Source organism: Gobius niger (genome assembly GCF_951799975.1).
Source record: "Gobius niger genome assembly, chromosome: 12".
In the NCBI taxonomy this organism is placed as follows: domain Eukaryota; kingdom Metazoa; phylum Chordata; class Actinopteri; order Gobiiformes; family Gobiidae; genus Gobius; species Gobius niger.
This window is the reverse complement of record NC_136863.1, coordinates 22,454,369-22,477,224: the sequence shown is the minus strand read 5'-3', so window position 1 is coordinate 22,477,224 and position 22,856 is coordinate 22,454,369. Positions and strand designations below refer to the sequence as shown.

At 40.5% G+C, this 22,856-nt stretch overlaps 2 protein-coding genes across 3 annotated transcripts; both read right to left on the bottom strand.

Moving 5' to 3' along the window:
* Nucleotides 1–3,155: 3,155 nt before the first annotated feature.
* Nucleotides 3,156–16,860, bottom strand: LOC306971151 (disintegrin and metalloproteinase domain-containing protein 10-like). Its single transcript, XM_079567322.1, has 16 exons — nucleotides 16,698–16,860; nucleotides 14,352–14,502; nucleotides 12,250–12,368; nucleotides 11,988–12,146; nucleotides 11,372–11,472; nucleotides 10,920–11,069; nucleotides 10,264–10,356; nucleotides 9,993–10,176; nucleotides 9,719–9,882; nucleotides 9,446–9,629; nucleotides 9,121–9,271; nucleotides 6,344–6,527; nucleotides 5,855–5,963; nucleotides 5,356–5,576; nucleotides 5,079–5,205; nucleotides 3,156–3,524 (listed from the first exon to the last, which is right to left on the bottom strand). The coding sequence occupies exons 1-16, from the start codon at nucleotides 16,762–16,764 to the stop codon at nucleotides 3,301–3,303; spliced, it is 2,388 nt and encodes a 795-aa protein (XP_079423448.1). The 5' UTR covers nucleotides 16,765–16,860; the 3' UTR covers nucleotides 3,156–3,300.
* A 646-nt stretch (nucleotides 16,861–17,506) lies between these two features.
* fan1 (FANCD2 and FANCI associated nuclease 1) lies at nucleotides 17,507–22,524 on the bottom strand. 2 transcript variants are annotated; one of them, XM_079567313.1, is made up of 13 exons: nucleotides 21,125–22,524; nucleotides 20,905–21,045; nucleotides 20,440–20,641; nucleotides 20,137–20,370; nucleotides 19,928–20,066; nucleotides 19,743–19,844; nucleotides 19,543–19,662; nucleotides 19,227–19,391; nucleotides 18,991–19,153; nucleotides 18,790–18,893; nucleotides 18,389–18,583; nucleotides 18,112–18,240; nucleotides 17,507–18,024 (listed from the first exon to the last, which is right to left on the bottom strand). In XM_079567313.1, the coding sequence occupies exons 1-13, from the start codon at nucleotides 22,254–22,256 to the stop codon at nucleotides 17,887–17,889; spliced, it is 2,964 nt and encodes a 987-aa protein (XP_079423439.1). In that variant the 5' UTR covers nucleotides 22,257–22,524; the 3' UTR covers nucleotides 17,507–17,886. The 2 variants fall into 2 exon arrangements, with proteins under 2 accessions (XP_079423439.1, XP_079423440.1); XM_079567314.1 differs by having other exon boundaries at nucleotides 19,743–19,851; nucleotides 19,935–20,066.
* Nucleotides 22,525–22,856: the final 332 nt, after the last annotated feature.

Below are 22,856 nucleotides of genomic sequence, written 5' to 3'. Positions count from 1 at the left end.
AGTTCAGATAAAATAACATGAATCGGGAGACTTTGGAGACAGTAAACAGGGGTCTATTTTATTTTGAACGCGTCTTTTAATTAATGCATTTCAAGTACTCCAAAAATTACATCTCTTTGCACAATACAATTTGAAATTTTTTTAGTAAAAATGTTCAAAGTGAACAAAAATTTCCGATACTGTATAAAACACAGTGAACATTAAAATCAGACAGTAGTATTACTTTTTAATCGTGTTCTTTCGGCCTACAACAAACCTACGACATTTCAACTCAATTTGGACATTTTCAGTGCACGTTTAGCTAAAAACTTTTACCAAGACTAGGAAATAAAAAGCAAAGAAAAGAAATTTACAGGCATTAAATCTGCTGCTCGTCTACCCAAACCATGCCACAGAAAAAACGAAGACGGAAATTAAAAAGAAACCAAAAAAAAAAAAGGAACAAGTCCATCACACTGAATTGTTTTGCCGGTGGTGAAAAGTATCATAAGCAAACTAGCACATAGAAGAACGCAAATAACTTAATAGAGAGGAAGGTTTTGTCACATATGAACAACTGCAATCAGAAATACAAAAAAAATTTGAACAAAACGTATCAAAAATGTAATCTTCATCTTCAAACGAAATGCAAATTTTTCGAAGTACTGTACAAGTTTACATGTTGTATTTATCTCAGGCGTTTACAGACGTGGTTCAACCGTGAGCCGGCATTTTAAAAACAGAGCTCCAGTTTCACAGATGTAGGAAGTAGAGTGACTGGTCGGATTCACAGAAAAACAGAGGTCCAAATTTAAATGAAAAAAAAAGCACACAAAAAAAAAGAAAAGAAACAAAGTCGTGTTGAGTCCCCTTTCAGAGCAAGTGCGGTTATACAAGTTGTGGTTTTACTGCATGCATTGAAACGTGATCATGAAGAAAAATAATACTTCTTTTTGCATTATGGTCCACAGTTTACACTATAGCAATCCCTACAAGACCAGGCTCGTTCTCTGTAGGGTGAGTCAACCAGCTCAACGCAGAAAACGTGTCTCCGAAACTTCAAATGGCACACTATTGCAGATCACACATACCTACAGTACTACACTACGGTTTAAAAAATACCTCATACTTTTAGTCGGGTACATTTTGCTGTGAACCTGGGTCAAATTCTAGATCCAGGAGAGATGGGGCTGTCACGATCATTACTATATCGGCTTATCGTTCAATAAATAACAGTTAAACGATATATTTTTGGGCTCGATATTTATCGTCTATACATTTATTGGCATTCCCCTTACATTATATTTCATGTTTATTGCAGCTTGTGTGGTATTCTAGGATTTGATTAAGCACTTTTAGAACAAAATTTTACTGCCATTTTTATGCCTGAGACTTGACGGTATCTAGTATCGTTAGAGTCAATATTATCGTTTATCGCGATACTTTCCTGCCTCGATATATCGAACTTCAAAATTGTTATCGCGACAGGCCTAAGGAGGGATGTAAACAATCCTGTACAATTATAAGACAAATGTGTCTTATATATTTGTCACAAGAAACTGCATTATTTCATAAAGTTGTTCGAGGCCATGCACAACAACTTCATCATTGCAAGATAAAAACGCTAGTGCCTTGGCAGTGATCCACACACAATACTACTTTTCCAATTTTGTGTATTTTGTACATTCTTCCTCCTCTCTTTGTTCATTTGCATTTGAAAAACAGAGACATTTGCAAAGTACTGTAGCTCTTAAGGGGATGGTCCATAAAGTCCCACAAAAACAGTTGAAGTAGTATAAAAAAAAGTGAAGTCAAGTTGTCGTCTGCTCAAGCTGGAATGTGTTTTTGTGTAAAACTGTGTCAATACTGCTGTGTCCACTGCACCGTTCATTTTTGATTCTTAAGACCAAACAGTATCAGCTGTCAAAAAAGTAAAATAGTGTTGAGTGACATACAAATAGTACAGACCTTTTGTCAATTAAAAATTCACAATAATAGATGTGTCTGCATGCCCACATTGAAAAAAATCACTATCTGAAGAATAATAGCATGATCTTTTATACACAAGCACACTGGCGATTTTCATATCTTCCCCACACTCATGTAAACGAACACTTCTAAAACTACGCCACAGCAGCCTTCAGTTACCCCCTCGTCTTCATATCTCAACAGGTAGAATTATCGATTAGTGGTTATTTGTTTTTTCTTCTTTCGTAAATCACACAAACAAAATAAAAATCACAAAAAAAAACACATTGTCCCAAATTAGGCGATCTTCCCTTTTCGGTTTCTCTCAAAAGTTCCTCTAGCTTGTTAACACAAACGATTGGACATGATGTTAGCAAGACAAGGAACAAAACATGAAGAGAAAAAAAAAAATGGGATTGTGAACAAAAAGGCCCTTGAAATGTGGGATATGTGGGGCCTTTATTGTTCGAATCGACGCTAGCAAAAAGTGAAAAGAGCTCCACCTGATTGGACGCGTTGAGTTTGATGGCAACTAATCCTCAAAAGTAGTGTCCTAGGAACTCGGCATGATCCTCCTTCGTGTGTTAGTAAGTCCTGAGAGCACTAACGAAAATCCAAAAAGAAATAAAGTGAAGAATTACACATTTACAGTAGAAGAAATAGTTTTTTTTTTCACTTATAATACACTAAATATGTACAATCACATGCAGAGGAACCGTCTGCACGAGACACGCCGAAGCCTGTGTCTTTGCCGTTTCTGACGTGAGTAAAATAAAAAACAAAAACAAAGTGCCGCTTATTCCCCCACAGTAGGTGTCTCTTTCTCTTTCTGGCTCTGACGGCCGAACGGAAAAAGCACGGAAAAATTCACCAGCAGCCACGGGCGAGTCACTCATGAAGACGACGTCGCAATAAAAACAAAGAGAAAAAAAAAAAAATCGGAACAAAATGAACACATCACAGAATGTACTAAAGCTACACATGATTCCTTAACTCCTTGGCACTCCTTCGAAAACGAAAAAAAAAAAAAAAGACGGTGGTGGGAGAAAAAAAAAGAGATGCTTCGATCGCACTGCAAACGGCTGAAGGGTCCCACTCCACAAAGAACAGATCGCGTCGCTAGATTTAGTGTTTTCTGTCATGTCTGCGCTGTCCCATTGTCTATTACAAATGGAGGATATGAAAGATGACCAACAACCGTCCCGGACTTTTTCTTTGGATGGAGTGACACTGCTTTTTGTTTTTCCCACTGTAGGCACAAGGAGGAGCCAAGGCATCGGGGGGTGGTGGTTGGTGGTAGTAGTCAGAGGTTGTGGGGCGTGGGGGGAGGGGGGTGAGGGGGGTAAGTAGCTCTTAGCGTCTCATCTGGCCCATCTGATAGTTCTCTCGGGGCTGGCGGTGGTGACGCTGCTGCTGGGACTGTCGCGGGGGCTGTCTCGACGGCTGCCTCTGCCCTCCGTGGGCCCCTGCGTGCGCCGCGCCGTGGGCCCCGTGCCCGCTGTGGCCGTGGGGGTCCCGCGACTGGTGCTGCACCTGGGAGTTGGCGTGCTGCTGCGCTCGCCGCCTCTTCAGAGTGCCTGCCGGGACACACGGAAGACGTTAGTCATAAGATGAAAGAGCAGAGGAAGAGCGATACAGTATATCGTCGACAACAGGCAAAGAAAGGGTACTCGTTCACAATCAAAAGAAGTGCTAATGTGATCATTTGCACTTTTGTAGTTTGTGACATTTCTCACAGCTGGCAAACATTTCTCTTGATTGTTACCGAGACAGTCCAACAAAAACTAAACGCTGTAATTAATTTTTCTCAAAATTACCCAACACTGAATCATAATACATTTATTTGATTTCTGATTTGTGATTAAAGCAAAACACAATATGACAGATCGAACATATCAAAAGGAAACCTCCAAGGTAGGAAATATGTTTTGATGGCTTATACGGTGGGAGGAAAAAGTAAGTACATCGTTTCTGCCTAAATTGGTCATCAGTGTGGTCTGACCTTCATCAAAATCAAAAGAATGAGTTAACAGTGTCTGCTTGAAATAATTCCACCCAAACATTCACATTTTATCATATTTTTATCGGCCATAACATGTAAACATTCACAGGACAGCATGGAATAAGTACACCGCCTGAATCTCGCTAAAAGAAGGACCAGCAGCTATTTAATACAAGGGATTCCATGCTGTTGTGAACGTCTCTGCAACATATCTTGATAAACTTGTGAATACATTTTTCCATTGATGATATCACGTTGTCCAGGCCCTGAGGCAACAAAACAGCCCAACACCATGATTCTCCTGCTCCATACTTCAAAATGAGCATAGGGTTTTGATGTTGCTGTGCTGTTCCATTTTTCATACACACATAACATTGTGTGTTCCTCCCAAACTATTCAATTTTGGGTCCATTAGTCCACAGTATATTTTTCCAGTAGTGCTGTGGAGCATCCAAGACCTCTTTCACAAACCAAAGTTGAATAGTTTGGGAAGAACACACATCATGTGTGGTGGAAAAACAGAACAGCACATCAACGTCTTTACACTATGCTTACAGTGAAGTATGGAGCAGGAGAATCATGGTGTGGAGCTGTTTTGCTGCCTCAGGGCCTGGACATCGTGATATCATCAATAGAAAATTAATTCACAAGTTTATCAAGATATTTTGCAGAAAGACCTGAGACATTCACAACAGCGTGAAACAAGTAAGTTATCCCTTGTATTAAATAGGCTGATCCTTCTTTTGCAGCAACGACTGCTTTTCTGTAGTGGCAGAGTAGACGCTCACAATGATCAGGATCGATCTTGGACCATTCCTCTTTACAAAAGGTGTACTTACTTATCCATGCTCTCCTGTGAATAGTTACATGTTATGGGCAATAAAAACATGATCAAATGTAAATGTTTGGGTGGTATAAGATTAAGCAGACACTGTTTATTAATTCTTATGCTTTTGATGAAGATCAGACCACATTTTATGACCAATTAAGGCAGAAATGTGAGAAATTCCAAACGGTGTACTTACTTTTTCCTCCCACTGTAAGCGAGTGTATCTACCACTATTTGTTACTTGGTTTATTTTTTTTGTCAAACTCACTAAATCAATGAGATTGCATTTGCAGCACTGACCTGGAAGTGGTTTAGGTGGAGGCAGTTTGGGGTTGCTGCTCGGTGTGTGGACGCTGCAGATCTTGATGAATCCAGCCATCAGCATGATCAGGGCGATGCCCATCAGCAACACTGCCCACCAATGAGCCTGGACAGGACAAAGGAAAAGAAATACATTTTGTCCACGAAGAAACTAGAAAATGGGATCTGAACAGAAGCAGGGATAAGAGGCTTCTTAGCTACAGCCTTAAGTACTGCACATTCGTAACTTAAGTGCCATTTGAAACTTAACACATACCACTATCCACTCTGCGATGTTCTCGTAGAGCTCTGGGTTGAAGATGGCCTTCTTGAGGCGGGCCAGGGGTCCGTCTGCATCCACCAGGCGACACTTCATGAACACGTCGCAGTAGCCCTTGAAATCGTTACATGGCGAGCCGGCCGGCAGAGTAGTCACCTTCTTATTGAAGAAGCGAGCGAGTTTCTCCGAGCCAGTGCTGCTGCAGGTGTTTGGATTCACTAAGGGGGAGAATACGAGAGAGGAAAAATGGTAGAAAGATAAGTAATTGATCAATTTCCAAGGAGATTTGTTGTAATTTCAGTACATTCTTGGGCCTGGAACTCAAAGTCACGACTGGCCGCACTGGCGTAACTAAAACGTTAATAAAATACAAACGTTTATTGTTTTACGTCCAAAAACAAAACAAAAGCCTATTTTATTCAATATCCTGTTCCCCAAAGGAGCCAAGACGACATATGAAGCGTCCTCTCTTGGGCATCAGGACGTAGTGACTCACTCTTCTCCATGCAGCACACGTGGCACAGCTCAGTCTCATCCTTCCCCTCTTGGCTGGCACAGGTGCACGCCTCCAGACCATACTTCTCACAGATCGAGCCAGAGCAGCCCTGGGGGGACAGGTGATATCCGTCAATGACAGGTGTGAACAGAGAATCCACCATAATAACTGGTGTCTACAGAGGAAGACTATTGTCTATTAAACCGAGAACACAATTGTCACAAGTTACAGAATTTGCAAAAGAAACAGTATTGATTGTATTATTATTACTTAAGTAGTTAAAAATGGTTTATGAACTTTAATTTTTCATGATATCTCGTTTGATGGAATCAGTACTGAATTTAATTGGCTAGAAAGCAATTTAGTCCAGCCATATTACCTGCAAAGCAATATCATTAGCTTAATTGCCAAAATATGAACTCAACTATGAAAGCACGAAAGCATAACAAATTGGAAACACTGCTAGCATCCGACCATCGCGCCGCTCACCCCGTTGAGGCAGACTTGGGTCTCTCCGTGGCAGGCGGTGAAGTTGGCCTTGGGCTCTGAGGTCGGACACTGGGGGGTCACTCCGTTGCACATGCCCTGGTGAGCGCATTCCGACTCCTCTCGGCACTTCTCATTGCGGCCCTTGTAGCTGCATTCTTGGGTACAGCATGGGCCTTGACTGGGACTGAAACAGACGATGTAAATATTAGAGATGCACCGATCCAGCTTTTTTTCTTCCGATACCGATACTGGGGTTTAAGTATTTGCTGATCTGATATTAACTGAGACCAATAGACTAAAAAAGTGAATGGTCCTCTTTTCTTCAGTGTGAGATAAATAAAGTCTTATCTTTTCTTCTCATGATGTCATTAATTATATCTATTAACATAATTAATACATATACTGGAAAAATTTTTTTTTACAAAGATCACTGGATTTTTCCACACTATCCTTGGGACAGGCTGTTTTACATTAATATAAACAGCTCACTCCAGCAGTGGCCAATTTTGTTTTTATTAGGCTACTTTAGGTGATCCAGTCAAAATTTCTATCCCAGCTTTGATTAGTTGCCGTTAGCATTAGCTTGCTCCCACTAGCTTTAGCATGCTGTTGCTAGGCGCTGCATTATGTGTAGCGATCAAAATTACATTGGCGGAGGTTAAAACTAACTCAGCAATTGGATTCTCCAGGTTCCTAGCTTCAAAATGACATACAACATGTCCATATTCACTGAGGTTTAGTTGGTTAAAGTTGTGATTTTAAGGCAGTAAGAGACAAAACTGGTATTGGTTCGGTATAAGATATTCGGGGTGCGTTCCCCGGGTCCTATGTTCCCTGAGCGCAATTGATTTTTTTTTTTCTATGGCGAGTTGGTACATCAACCAATCACAAGTCATGAGAGTGAAACGTCATACATATATTTATCAGCTTAACCCTAACCTTGCCCTAACCACTAACCTTAAGGATAGTGGGCTGGTGCCTAATCTTAATACATGTTCCCCAACTTGACGGGGGAACATTGGTACCGGTGAACATAGGGTTGACCACAGATATTCAATATTGTATTGGTAACGCTTTATAATAAGGGTACATGAATTCATGCATGAATTCATCATGACTTCATGACTTAATTCATTATGAATTCATGTGAGACCATGATGATTCATGATGAAATACTCATGAATTCACACCGTTAATTCAGGCAATGAACTCATTAATGATAATGATTAATTCATCATGATCATGATGGATTATTTTTTTTTGCGAAGAAACCAACCATGCCAAGGACCAAACTTTGTATGAACTTACAACTAAAAATGATCTCATGGTTAGTTCATCATGAGTTCACTATGAATGTGCCCCTTAAAATGAGGCGTTGCAGCTTTGATAACTAAGATACAGAACCTGTTTTAGGAGCGCAATTACACACAGAAGAGCTTAAATCAACATTCAAGACTTTATTTATTCTTTTTTGATTACACAATACAAAAATGTAACAATGCTTTAGTAAATATTATGGCAGTATGTTTGCAGGGGCTTTCAGTCGCCCAGGAAGTATTCATTTAGTGAAGCTTTAAATCGAGTGTTATTGGAGCCATGTTGAGTTTCGCTTTACTTGTTACATTTTCTGACCACAAGAGCTAAGAAGCTTCAGCGAATAGAGCGAAAAATCCTCAATTCAACAAACAGTCCAGTCGATGATTAAAAGCTTCAGGTGTTTCGGGGAGCAAGAATTATCTCAACAGAATTGATGTTGCAGTTTCAACAATTTAATAATTACTATGTCACAAAGCCTGCAATTAATATTTTCTTACACAACTGTTTGTTGACATAGGAAATCTCCTATTTTCATTTTTGTTGTTGTTTGTTCGTTCTGAAGTTGCACTGCAACTTCAATTCTGTTGAGATAATTGTTGCTCCCCGAAACACCTGAAACTTTTAATCATCGACTGGACTGTTTGTTGAATTGAGGATTTTTGGTTCTATTCGCTGAAGCTTCTTAGCTCTTGTGGTCAGAAAATGTAACAAGTAAAGTGAAACTCGACATGGCTCCAATAACACTCAGGCCCCTCCTAAAATAGAAGCAAAACATCCTCAAATCAACCAACTCAGGCCTGTCAACGATTTAGAGCTTCACTAAATGAATACTTCTTGGGCGACTGAGAGAATCTGCAAACATACTGCCATAATATTTACTAAAGCATTGGTACATGTTTGTATTGTGTAATCATAAATTAATAAATAAAGTCTTGAATGTTGATTTAAGCTCTTCTGTGTGTAATTGCTCTCCTAAAACAGGTTCTGTATCTTTTAAGTTATCAAAGCTGCAACGCTTCATTTTAAGGGGCACATTCATAGTGAACTCATGATGAACTCACCATGAGATCATTTTTAGTTGCAAGTTCAAACAAAGTTTGGTCCTTGGCATGGTTGGTTTCTTCGCAAACAAAAAAATCATTAAGATCATGATGAATTAATCATTATCATTAATGAGTTCATTGCCTGAATTAACGGTGTGAATTCATGAGTATTTCATCATGAATCATCATGACCTCCCATGAATTCATAATGAAATCATGCAAGAAGTCATAATAAATTCATGCATGAATTCCTCATGAATTATGGTCAATTCAAGCATTAATTCATGTACCCTTATTATAAAGCGTTACTGTTTTCTTTCTTTCTCACTTCAAACGTGTGTATTTTGGTTCATTAATAGATTTTCTTGTTCCGTCTACTCAATCTTTCTCCGTGCTTGGCAATGATTCACACATTACCTGCAGACTTTGCCAGGTTTGAGCTTGCACTTCTTGTTGTCGGGCTGGTTGGCGTCGTAGCAGCACTGGTCTCTGCACTGGTCGCTGTACCCGCAGTCGCACTCCTCTCCTGGCTCCACCAGCCCGTTTCCGCAGATGGGCTGGCCAGACTCTGTTTATCAAAGCAAACACTCAAGAGGATCAACATGGTGTCGGCTCTCACGGCTCAGCTCAACCAGCAAAATGAGGTGTTTTTAGCCAAAAATAGTTTAGATCCAGATTTGGTTGAAATTTTCACAGCAGGTAATCAGTTGGACAGGTTCATCACTGCGTTGTTCTTTCTTACCGACAAAGCAGTTGCCCCTCTTCTTCTCCAGGACCTGGCTGATGTTGCGCACGCTGCAGATGGAGAACTTGTTGTTGTTGAGTTTGTCCCCCGATGTGGCCCGTGCGTACATGATGTAATTGCCCTTCTCCTTTTTGTCTTGGCTCTTGGATTCCCCGGGTGTGCACTCCGCTCCCGAGTCGTGCTGCGAAGTGGAGAAAAATTAACAAACGACAAACAAAAAAAAGCATAATCCTGACTCAATGAATCCAGTAAGACGTCCAAGTTACTCACCGGGGAGCCAAAGTTATGTCCCACTTCATGTGCAAAAGTGATATGGGAGACTTTAGGCGGGACGTGGGAGGCATAGTTTTGAACGGTTATTATTCCAGTATTGAGAGACTTCTTCTTGCCATCTGAATACAGCTTGCTCTTTTCACAAATACCTCCAGAGCTCCCTGGAAAAGTGAAGGAAAAAGTAATTTAATAAGGTAAAAAAAGAAGCTATGCTGAAACGATCAAATTACACGACAATACTGTAGTTGTAAAAGCCCCACTGTAATTTTACCTGAAGGAGCGCCGACCCAGGCAAGTCCCAAGACGCCATCATCAAAGTCCCTGTCAGTGAAAACATAGGCCAAACAGTAGTCGTCGTGATTCTGCTCAGAGTTCAGCTCCAGAAACTTCTCCACGCCGATGTTGGCGAAACGAAACGGGTTGGACCGGTCCCGCTCGTCACTGGTGGTGTTAATCTACAGACAGAAGAAGAAATACTGTGTCAAAAAGCAATGGTCAAAGTCAAAAAAATGAACTGGAGGAGAAATAAGACTATGACTCACCCGGATCCTTTTAACCATGAAGCTGATGTTTCTGATGCCCATAAAGTCGGTGCCTTGATAAATGGCATCGATGGCCTTGACGTGACTCGAGATCTGAGACGGAGGGAAGTAAAGCAGCGTTACCGCAAAAAAATACAAGGCTGAAACAGTGACTGCAATTGAAATGCGATCGCAGTGAGCAATACGTGGAAAGTATTGAGGTAATACGATGCCCTTTGCGCCCACTACATGTCCCTGTGACTCCCTCCGTAATGAGTAGTGTTTTGTTTTGATTTCCTGGTACATATACAAGTCTTTTCTTAATTTAATGTCAGAAAAATATAGCAAACATGTTCTACACTGAGGCTGAAAATTTACCAACTTCAGTATGTTTCTAAAAAAATGAAAGCACACTTGTAAATAATACAAATCTTATTAAATTAACTTTACTGAGGTCATGTTGCGCAGCTGCACTGACATCTTAAAGCTGTTTGCTTAACATTTCTTGAATATTTATGTAGTGTTTTGTCATGCATTATTTATTTGACTAGCATGTGGTTTTAATTCACTGGTTTTGAAAAGAAGGGTAGGAGGGGATCACATTTTAATAGGGAATGATTCATGGTTTGAAATGAACTTTGCTTGTGATGAAAAGCGGTGCCCGGTGTGGGCTGTACCTGTGCTATAACGGCCTCTCTGGTTTTGTAGTACTTGTAGAAGAGGTGGTCGGTCTGAATGAAGAGCTGACAGGTGTTCTTCTCAACCTGAGCCATCCTCCTGCGCCTCAGCAGCACTGGGCCACTGCCGTCCTCATCGATGTGGAGGTCCTGGGTGTGGACAGGGGAACGGGTTCAGTATGACTAATGCACAGTGCAATAACAGCATCAAATGTATTTCCTTTGTCCATATGAATGTATGTGATTCTTAAACCAGCACTAATGGGAAAAAAGGGCCTTTAATTTCCTTGTTTTTGATTCCATATGATACATATTTTTTTCGCGGGAATTTAAACACAATCTAACAAAAAGCTGTAACAAAACTGTACAATACTGCTTATGAACACTCTTGTAGAAAGGTAACTAAGGATATAACGCTTGTGACAGTGTTTTTTTTTGTCCTTTTTTTTCACCTTGAGTGGCTCTTCGACAGCAGAGCTCTGGTACTTCCTCATGCGCTCAAACACGGAGCTGTTGGCGCAGCCTCCCTCCGGGCCGTACTTGTGCGGATAGTCTGCCGACACATAGACACAACACTGTAAGGATTATGGCAGATAATGTCAGCCACTTAACCCACTGAGTCACTCTGTTTCCAGTGCCAATCACTAATGGATGTACTTACAGCTACTTGAGACTGGCTCCTCTGCCCTCGTCCCTTTGAGGCCGTTATTAGCAATTATCACTTTACTGTATGTTTAGATTGGCCTTTATTTCAAATACTAAATCATAGAGAATTACTGCTGAGGAGGATGCTTGATGCCCCTTGTAACTACAGTATGCAGTGCACTATGGTTCAACAAACTGCCATATACTTTTCAGACTGCATATTTTTGTAGTAAACAAATCAACCCAAGGCTTTGCCTCGATCCCTGTGAGGGTGATCACGGCAGCTTGTCCCTGTGCACTGAACCAATCCAACCATGCACTTCTCGGTATCACGCATTAGCATATTTGCACATCTTATTACACACTGCCAATGATTACCGGCAAATTGCCTGTCAGATCGTTCCCAGGGTCGGTGGGACTTACGTATGTCGTCCTCATGGTAAATGACAGAGTGGAAAGGCACGTTTTTGCCCTGCAGGTATCTGTCGGCAGGCTCCACGTAGTAGGTGCCCTGATAGCTCTGAATAAAGCCCTCGAACTTGCCATCCACAATAGCCCCATGTGTGAGCGTGTTTTTCTCCCCTGGAAAAAAACAACAACAACAACAACTCATTTATATACATCTAATACCTTTATGTTATTGTTTAAAGTTGATTCTGATAAAGTGCATTTGTGTAAATCTCACCATAAATTTCCCCAGTGTAGATGTGAGAGGTATCATAAGGAATCTCTTCTCCTGAAACTTCTACCTTCAAATCTTCGGAGAACATAGAAGAATCCCTCTTCATGCGCAAGTTAAAATGCCTGGGAAAAAAAAGAAAGAAAATCGTGAACTTTAAGGTTACAGTGGTTACCATACACCACCGCACTGAAGGAAGTTGCTTTTGTATTGGCCCCGAACTGCCTTGTGCCATAATTTATGTGTTAAAATGTGCGTCTCCGAACCTCACCATGAATCAGAGCCTGTGCTCACTTCTGGGAAATCACTCATACTCAACAAGTCTTTGAGAAAATGCAAATTAAATTTACTAAAAGGATGAAAGGAGACCCAAGTTTAGCAGAAAAACAAAGAGACATTATCTGAAAAGGGAAAGCTTCGTTTTGATCCCAACAGGGCAAACACTGGGGCCCTGTGTCTCAAAGCTGGTTAAGACCTGGTTTAAATCTGTTTTGTCCATTTTCCTCCATCCAGTTCACTCAAATCTATACCTTAGCAAGTCATAACCCGCTGAATGAATATTTTTAAGATACTAGAGGAAACAAACTACTTTAGACGTGGTGCGAAAGGTTTAGGAATCAACGTGCTGCACTAAATCAAAGCATCTTGGAACAACAGAAAACAAAGAGGTTTGCTCTCACGTTATGTAACACCTACACACACTGGCTTATTGACTGCCAAGACACAGTTCTCAGATTAACATGGGCAATACATGCTTTGATCTGGATTCCAATCAAGAGAGAAGTCAACTTTGCAGTTTAGTAAGTGGTTTAACACAGTTATCATTATTCATTCACTCATACTCTATGGTGTTAAGCTGCTATTATACAGATTACACAGCTGCCCTGGGGTAGACTGACAAAAGTGAGGGTGTCAATCTGTGCCTTCAGCCCCTTCAAAAATCATCAACCACTCACTCTCTCACTCTCTCACTCTCTCACTCTCTCACTCTCTCACTCTCTCACTCTCTCACTCTCTCACTCTCTCACTCTCTCACTCTCTCACTCTCTCACACACACACACACACACACACACACACACACACACACACACACACACACACACACACACACACACACACACACACACACACACACACACACACACACACACACACACACACACACACACACACACACACACACACACACACACACACACACAATCCTTCATAGGCAAGGAGGGTGAAGTGTCTTGCCCGAGGACACAGCTACAGATCTGAACTGCCAACCATCCAATGTTTAGATCTGAAGTGTGATCTATAGCAGGAAACTGAATGAGCATATTGTTGCAAATTGGGACAAAAGGAACACCTTATTTCCTTGGTGAGAGTTGGCAGAGTAAAGAATCTGCCGCACTCCTAAATGTTTGCCGTTCTCGTCTTCCATTAAAAACTGTATTTGTGGAGGGCGAGTGTTTGTGAAAATCAGGCCTAGCTACATTCACAAAGATAACAGTGCACAACAAGATCTCAGCCAGATGGTCCCTACTCAGCCACACCACCTCTTCAAACGGCTGCCTGCAAAAACCATCTCTATCTGCACTTAAAGGACAAGGCTTTCAGCATTTACAGACAGAGACGACCATATATTCCCAGAATCGAACATATTTCCTCAGAAAGCTGCTAATCAAGCCTCATCGTGGTTCCACAAACTAAATCATGCAATCAGATAGGTTCAGATCATGGATGCCAAAACATTTTTTACATTTCTCTTAATATACCGAATGCTTCCTGCGTTTTACTTTACATTTACAAAATATAAAAACAGGAACGCCTCCAAAATCGAAATGCCAACAGCTTTAAGGGAAATAGTAGTGATTTTTTTTCTCCTCTCAAAATCAATAGCAATACACTGCCTATTTTTGTAACAGCACAGGAATAACCTAGGCACAAAAACTTGATACGCATATTGAAAAATTATTGGGATTCCAATCACTCCTGTTATTCAAGACAAGCATTGCTGCGTCCTGCATTTACCATCTTATTTCAAAAAGGAGGCCGTTTGTTTAATCCATACATTATAACTTGTCATTAAAAGCACGACATTTAACCATAAATTGAGACAAACCTTCCATGGGCATGAAAGTCTAAATGGAGGAACTTGTCTTCGTGGGACAGTGCCCTCTTGGCTCTCTGGTGATCGTGGTGCACCAGCTCGTTGTCGTAGGACAGGCCTTCATAGTGCAGGATGTACTTGTTCAGAGGATTTCTATAATGTCCTGTGGAGGAAAAACACAGCAAGTCAGCACTGTGGGAAAATATGTGATTTCCATATCAAATTAAGACCAAACAGATAATATCCTGCATGATTAACATAAACTCAAACAACAGTACACACTTGATGACTTCCATCTTGAGTATTTTCTGATTTGAGTGAAAACCAACATTGGCAATGTGACTGATCAGTCATCTCCACAAAACTCAAAAGGGGAACAAAAAGGTCAGCATAAGGTGTGGCCGTTCTTAGCAGTTGGTGCAATAGATAGAGAGACTCTCTATAACCTGTCCTATTCTAAACCTATTCTATTCAAAATATATACGGAACACAGCAAAAGGCAATCAATGCAAATCACTGCATCCATAGCATGAATATATTGACTAAAAAATCTGAATAATCCAAACCAATGATCAAAAGGAAAGTGTTGAAAACAAACCAAACAGCATGAATGTAAAGTGCCCAACTAACCCATAACATCACTGCACTCATGGCAAGTTTTTATTAAGTTAAGATGATGTAATAACACCAGTGTAAGTGTGAATCATACTTTACACCAGGGCTGTTGTTTTTAAACATGAGTGTTAAGGAAAGAGGGAAATTTCCATATTCTATAGATAACAGGAGGACTTTCTCATTCCTATGTCACATCTTGCACACATGTCTAACTAAATAAAAACTACAGCACAATTATCAAGTCTTAAGCAAAACACAATTGTCCTGGTAAAATTCTGTCTTGTGCACTTCCTACACGTATCAGCGTATCAACAGTATACAATGATGTTAGTTGAGAATAGAAAGCAGATCGTTCACATGAGACTTCGACATCCAATGCTTATCCAAATCAGCCGCACAGCAGTGCTTTTGAACAGGCTTTGGCTTTGCCTGTTACTGTCTCATGTAAGAGGCACATAAGTCTATTTAAATCGCACGTGTGACAGATTTGCCAACGCATTAAACGACATCCCCCCACATCACAGGAAAAATAAACAATCATTTTTCACCAAAATCAGGGGGTGGCAGCACGGGCGGAAATGAGATATTGAGCGAACAGCTTCTCGTTTAAAAATAAAGTCACACGTTTTGAGAGGGACATGAGTGACTGGGACTGAGAGCAATATTCCTGGAGGTTCATACTTGGCCCATACCACCAAAGAAAAATTACCATAGGAATATGCACATAATGAGTAGTCTGTGTTGAGAGCCATAGATGACTGGTTTCCATGTAATTTAGACACAAAAATGAGGGAGTACACCAAGCTTGAGCTACTTCCCCTGTTCATGTGTGCAATGAAATATTCAACCAAAACTCTTGCATTTTTCATTGAGGTGACTATGAGAACTGAAGGCCATGACTGTTCAAAATGCCCTAATGCCTCAGCTTTCAACAAACAGCAACAAGCAAGTCAATGTTTTTCATTTCTATGACCAATGAAGGGGGTTACCCTCAGGACTCCCATAATGATGTAAAACACAGCAGGCCAAAAATGTTTTAATTGTCATCCATGTAGCTTTGACAGCAGCAGTCCTATGTGGATATTTATTAAAGGAATACCAATTAAACTAGGAAAAATACAATTGTTATCTTGTAGGCTACATCTTTAATTTGAAGACTTAGATTGAAAGCTATAAATGACAATGTAGAGTATGATATATAATTGTAAAGTGTTATTTTTAAACAAACCAACCAAATTTCTGACAGAAAAAAAACAAAACTGGAGAAGCCTGCGTTGGACACATCAGCGTCACGTCAAACCAGGCTGCAAAAGGCGAACACGGACGGAGCCGTGTGGTGGACTTGTTTTTCATTCTGACTAAAAAGATTAGGGCTGAAATGTTAGCTCAGAGCTAGCGGTCCGTTTAGCAGTCGGCATCTCCATCTTCTCATAACAATGGCTGTCGGCTGTTCGCACGATCACAACAAAACCCACACAAACCGCACAATCACACGGTGACAGCGCGCACAAATAATTCAGCATCACTGGCTACTTACAATTATAGACTCAAATAAAAGGGGACCCGGGAGTACGGTAACATTAGATAGACATAAGCGACACGGCAAAAGGGTGCAGTCTTCTTCATAACAAGCAGGCCTTGCTGATCCTTTGCGTTAGCTAACGGGCTACCAGCCTTTCTGCTCCTCAGCCGCTTCATGAATTTAACACAACTTACAGTGGTTTCCTTCCCCGCTTCACTCACCTTGGGTGTTGTTAAGTAAGTAAACGAAGAGGAAAAGTTTAAGAAGGACCATATCTGACAAATCCATTGTTAGAGCATTGATACCGATTTCACTTTATTGTCCTAGTTAGATAGGCGCAGACGCCCTGTGTGTTTATTGCAGCTTCCTCTCATCGCCTCCTCTCTCTCCTGCGTGCTGACGTCAGACGCATGGATACAGGCATCCCCTCCCCCATGAACCAGGCCTGCACTCCCCTCACAGACCATAGATTATTATAAAAATCAAAACATACGCACACTGCATCATAAACTGTGTCTCTGTAGTCAGACCTATGCACAGAGTGTTATATCATACAGATTAGTGTTCCTCTCCATAGACACATGCACACGGCGTCCTTAACTGTCACTCAGATGCACAGAGCAAAACAGACTGTTCCTCTACAGAGACATATACTCAGCATCAGACCATTTCTCTCCAGACACATGCACAAAGCATCATACACTGTTCCTCTCGGAGACTCACAGCATCACATCTTCTCCATTGACACATGCAGAGCACACAGATCACACCCAGAAATGTGGTGCACTGCACAGAATTGAACCAAAATGCATTATGTAAATTACTATCACTATCAAAACAAACCGCTTACACACTTGATACATTTTTTCAACATTTATTTTTGTTTAATTTAAATACAATAAACTAACAATACAATAAAATATGCCACTATAATAAATCAAAAGATTACCATGTGTTTGCTGTGCTGCCACATACAAACATCTACAATAATTTACAATTTCCTTTTATAATACTTTCGACTGTTCTCACATTTTAGAAGAAAACCTTGTTTAACTGTTTTCAAGGAGGCATGTGTTCAGTGAAGACGGTTTAATTATGTATATAAACTCAATGAGATTAAAAACACTGACATGAATGTATTTGGTTGCTTAGCAACCAAAAGTCATAAAAATAGCACAGCAGAAAAGAGAAATCAGTTTTTCTGGTTGTTTGATCTATTTGCTGTCATGCATCTGCCCTGATTATGTGCTGCTATTAAGTGGCAATTCTGTAGCAATATTCTGTATTTCAAAGCCAGGAAATACAAATAAGCTCCTATATCGGCCTCAATTCATAAATGATTATCTTTTATTTTTGTCCTGAAGCTCATAACCCCACTTTCCCTCCTTTTTAAAAGTTTCTTTAGTGCATTTATTCCAGGCGAGATCCTTTAGCTCCTGTGGCAGTTACATGACACACCTCAACATCAGCACCCAACTTCTGCAGCTCGTCCAGCCAAATCTGCTGTTTCTGGGACAATCTGTCATTTGGCCCTTTCACCTCCACCAGCTACAAAAACACATAGATCGTAAATACCTCCTGTACATGTGCTCACATAATAATCTGATTTCAGAAAACAATGAGTAAAATCTCAACCTTGTAATTGTTGTTTGATGTGTTCCAAACAACCAGATCTGGCAGTCCTCCTCGGCAGTGTCTATAGTCCTTTGCCATTCTTGCTATTACACCAGCTAAGAAAGGTCCACTCAAGCAGGATACAAGAGACTGAAAATTATATTTTAGATTATTATATTGCTTCATTCAGTTAAGTTACAGAAAACTGCAAACAGCTGGGTTCAAAATATGACTGTTGTGGAACACAGTGGGAAGTGTTTTTCTTTTGCAGCATGTTTTAGCTATTTTGTAACAATACCTGCGCCTGCTGAAGAGAAGAGAATCTGTCCCAGTTAACCAGTGAGCACACCTTTCCCTCCTTTGTGGTCCAAACATCCTCCAACATACTGTGCAATGTCTCCACAGATGCTCTGGAAATCAACTCCACTCGAGCATCTATGGCATCTACTCTGTTTTTATAGAAACAATCCGTGTACAAGTCCAAAGGACATGTCTGTAAAAGTATATAAGAGCATAATAATTATATTGAACAGAAATAGACACAAGGGGTCAAGTGTTAATCACATAGCCATGAGCAGTGTCAAAGCATTCCGTCGCAACATATTCAAAATGTGTGGATTATCTGTCTGAATAATCTTTCAAATTGTGTCCTCTACCTTACATCTAAATTTGAATCATCATTAGAACCTATAAAATTACCTGATATGGATTTCGGAAAACATCTGGAATGCCCTCCATGAAAATGATGTCCCACAACAGCAGAGCAAACAGACTTGAAAATGTGGAGCCCTCTCCATGAATCCCTATGAGATCATAGAGTATACAGTATGTAACTGATTAAACTAAAACTGCACTGAACAATAAATAACTGTAGAACTGTACATAACTAACTCTATTTACCTTCATTAAACCCCTGCTTTTGATAATGTGCCAAAGACAAATCCTCCACAGAGCAAATCACTGTTGCATTAGTACTGTCATCATTGTTTCCCATCACAGGTATAATGAACCTGGATTTGCCAGTGCCTCCTTCATGAGGAAAGAGCTGCCCCTGTATCGTCACCTACAAAACAGGAGCCGTATTGGCTTAGAAACAAAATAAATGACATATTGCCTTGCTCTTACGCTATACTTACATGCTTGACATCATCAACGTGAATAGTGGGTAAGTCTCTGAGTTTTAAGCAGTACTTTTTGCAGCTTGCGGAGTCTTTCATCCTTGCCGCTCTCTGATGAAGGGACAATTTATGTCCAGTGCGCACCAATGGATCAGTCAGTCCATCACGGATAGCACATATGGCCTGCAATCATATAAAATAGTGATCATGCTGGGACAAAGCATTAAATTGCTCATCAGATCACATTCATATCTACATCTATACTTATTGTGGCATGGTGTTTAAGTAATTTGACAAGGTTTTGCTGGAATTTATTTTATACGCATGTGCTGACCTGGTCTGGCTTTTTCAGGTGCTGGTGAAGGTTTAATGCCAATCTGTCCCACCATCGTCCTCGGCTGTCCAGACAATAAACACTCTGAGACAATAAAGATTTCAGTTCTTCTACGGCTTCCTGTATAACACAAATATACCAATTATATTTCAAAACAGCAAACTTAATATTTTTTCAGTTATTTTTCTTATTACAATGACCTCATAGCGGCGCAGCCTTTGCAAAATCTCCACTCCTCTGGATAGGATACGGGTGTAGGCCCATCCAGTGGTGAAACTACGCAGAAATACAGGAAGCTCTTCCTGGTGGCTAGAACAGAAGAGCTAATGTTATAACACACTACACTGTATACGTAGCTATAACCAAAGATAAAACCTTTTTGTACTCCTTGCCTGAAATCATGCTTATCCCTCAGTTGTTGCCAAACACATTTAGAACAAGTGTACAGCTCAAAGGCCTCCTCCCACTGACCATTCTGCATAGCTGCTGTGAGTTCCTGAAGGGTTCGCATAGATGCTTCGTACCTAGGATCATCATAATGTCATAATAATAACATGTACTGTACCCATATTATTGGATTCACTCATTTTTCACCTTATAAGGTCCTCTCTGTCCTGGAAAACTTTAGCTGAGCGCTCCACTGTGTAATCTGGGAAGGCCAGACGTCCTGATTTGACCAATAGGATGGTGTAGAGCTGGCTTTGTCCACCTGCCGCCATCTCCTCTTCTTCCAGAGAGTCAGTCAACGTGAAGAGGAGAAGGACTCGGGAAAAAACAGCTCTTGGACCACGATTTAAACGCACACAGGAACCAGCAAGTTGTTTAGCCCTATTTGTCAAAATAGACAGGCGTAATTATTATGTATATGAAACATAACAGCATAATAAATCACCAGACCTCTTGAGCATGACTGCACCAATGTTGCTTTGACCAGGAACCAGAGAAAAAAGTGACTTTTGTTTGCTCAGTCGAAGAAGACCTTCCATCAGTTGCTGTTTCTGAGTCCCAGAGTTACCGACGTGGAAAGTTTTGGCCAGAGTTTTCAGTTCAGGAGCAGGTAGCAAATCGAGAGCCTCTCCAAGATCTTCCAAGTCATTCTCTTTGAAGTAAAGTAAGCACATGAAGCAAGAAAAGTAAGAAAACCGTCTACAGGCAACAAATCGGAAACAATTATTTTCTAATATATTACATTCCCACCAATGTACTATAGACTTTTTAAAGTTTTGTCCCATCTTTCTTCAAGTTACAGTGAGTATACTGTATAAAAACGTAGATAGGTTTTCAACATTGTAGGTCAATAACATTTCAATGAAAATAAAAATGCCATTCACCATGTCTGTGGGATAAGTGGTTAATAATTACCTGACTGAAGAAAGCCCTTTTGTGCAAGCTCCTGTGTCACTGGTGCCAAATCATCGCATATCTCTTCATAGTCCAGTTTATTAACTTGGAGCCATTTCAACTTCCTTTGAAAGAGCCTTACATACAGCTTCTGCCCCATCACTTTAAAGACAAACAATATACCATACAGTACCTCATTGCATATGTTTAGTCACTTGTAATAACTGCATAGTGGCCATACCTGAAAGTTTCTCAAACGCATGTATAAGTGTCATATCTTCATCGTTAAATAACAACCGGTCATCTTCATTTTCAAGAACAGCCTGAAGTACAGTCAGAAAGTTTCTGAGGTAATAAGGGAGCCGTGGAGATTGGGAGCTCGCAGGCTCCTCATCTTTGGACAAATGGCTCTGCTTTGATGTGACACTGTCTTTTTCTGTTTCCTCAGTAGCGTCATTGGAATCACTTATGGGCAGTCTGATTAAATGGTCCTCACCTCGCTCATTTGCATCCGTTTTCTTCATAAGATCTTGTTTGACAGCCTCGTGCTCTTCATTCTTCTCGACATATTTAGCTCTCTTGCGCGTCTTTGTCATACTCAAACCGGTTTCTTTTTTCCTTTTGGCTAATTTGGAAGAAGTAGGTAATGGTTTTGGTGTGAAGAGCTTATGAAACGTGTCCTTCTTGGGTGTTACCTTTGCAACATCCTTCACGTTTGGTCCCATATCCTCACTCTCAGTCAAATCAATAACGGCACCAAGATCTTGCTTTTCTTCAAAGACATTTTCTTTCTGAGAGCTCGGCAGCATTGTCTCATTGGATAGCTCTTCCTCATTTGAAGCACTAAGTCCATTGCTAATAATGCCCTTGTGTTTCGTGCCAGAGACTTTGCCACACTTCCTTGACAACTTCGAAGAAAGACTACCCAGGTCTATCTTTCGAACCACAGTCTTGCTCACTGTCTCTCGTGACGTCTCTGGAAAACCTGTCCTCTTAAAGTAAGGACTAGTCTGGCTTTCCTTGAAGTCTTCATGCTTTTGGGGGCTCCCATCTGGTGTGTTGGTTGGTGAATTCCTTCTAGGTGACAAGTGGCTGCTAGGCACAACATTATTACTTGCTGATGTGGCATTGCTGTCCTGTCTCTCGAAGTTCTGACATTGCAAATCAATGTGCTCATTGATCTTGAATCGTGGTACGAGCTGGCCACACAGAGGACAGGCCAGTTTGGGGGGCTGGCAGCTGAAGAAAGAGGTGATAGTGGTCGTAGTACTAGTACTGGCAGCAGCAGCAACCCCAGATTTGGCTTTGCTCTTCTTACTCCTGGACAATGACAGGCGTTTCTGGCGTTTGTCCTTACTCGGGGTTTCGCTCATCTTGAAGGAGGTAAGGGTTTTTCTCAAAACAAGAGCTTCTTCTTGTATTCCTCCCTGGCATCACAACTGCTTAGACAGGCTTATTAGCTCCATTCAGCTTATAAACAAAGAATTAGGCATCGGAGTGATACCGAAAAGTTGTCTGATGAGGTCAAAAAGACTGACTTACATATACATTTCATATCACATATAATATACATAACACTGGACTTTCTAGCTTATGAAACAAAAAACATACCGAAGGGAAATGGACAGATTTGCTAACGGTGAAGCATGAAAACAACTCTACTACCCGCCAGTCAGACTCGACTAGCCGAAAGTGGAAAGATCGTTTTAGGGATTTCTAATCAATCCCAGATCTGCAATCATTTGTTTTGTAAAAATACAAATATATATCATTATTAAAACTGTTTATTCAATGTGTTAATGAAATAAATAAATACGGATTATAAATGTGATTTTTTTTTTTTTCTTTTTTCTTTTTAACAATTAATAGATTTGATACACTCTTCCATTAATGAGCAACACCTGTTTAATTCATACAAAGTAAACAACTTTCTGTGCTAATTCAATGAAAGAGCACACATATTGTGTTTTGGA

What these genes read in the sequence shown, in the direction of transcription:
- fan1 (XM_079567313.1), bottom strand. Translation starts at nt 22,256, where the DNA reads ATGAGCGAAACCCCGAGTAAGGACAAACGCCAGAAACGCCTGTCATTG. An exon ending in AGCATGATTTCAGGCAAGGA is followed by an intron (nt 19,845 to 19,927) that starts GTACAAAAAGGT and finishes TCTAGCCACCAG; the next exon opens with GAAGAGCTTCCTGTATTTCT. An exon ending in TTTTCCGAAATCCATATCAG is followed by an intron (nt 18,584 to 18,789) that starts GTAATTTTATAG and finishes ATACTTTTACAG; the next exon opens with ACATGTCCTTTGGACTTGTA.
- LOC306971151 (XM_079567322.1), bottom strand. Translation starts at nt 16,764, where the DNA reads ATGGATTTGTCAGATATGGTCCTTCTTAAACTTTTCCTCTTCGTTTAC. An exon ending in TTACCATGAGGACGACATAC is followed by an intron (nt 11,473 to 11,987) that starts GTAAGTCCCACC and finishes ATGTGTCGGCAG; the next exon opens with ACTATCCGCACAAGTACGGC. An exon ending in CTGGGTCGGCGCTCCTTCAG is followed by an intron (nt 9,883 to 9,992) that starts GTAAAATTACAG and finishes TCACTTTTCCAG; the next exon opens with GGAGCTCTGGAGGTATTTGT.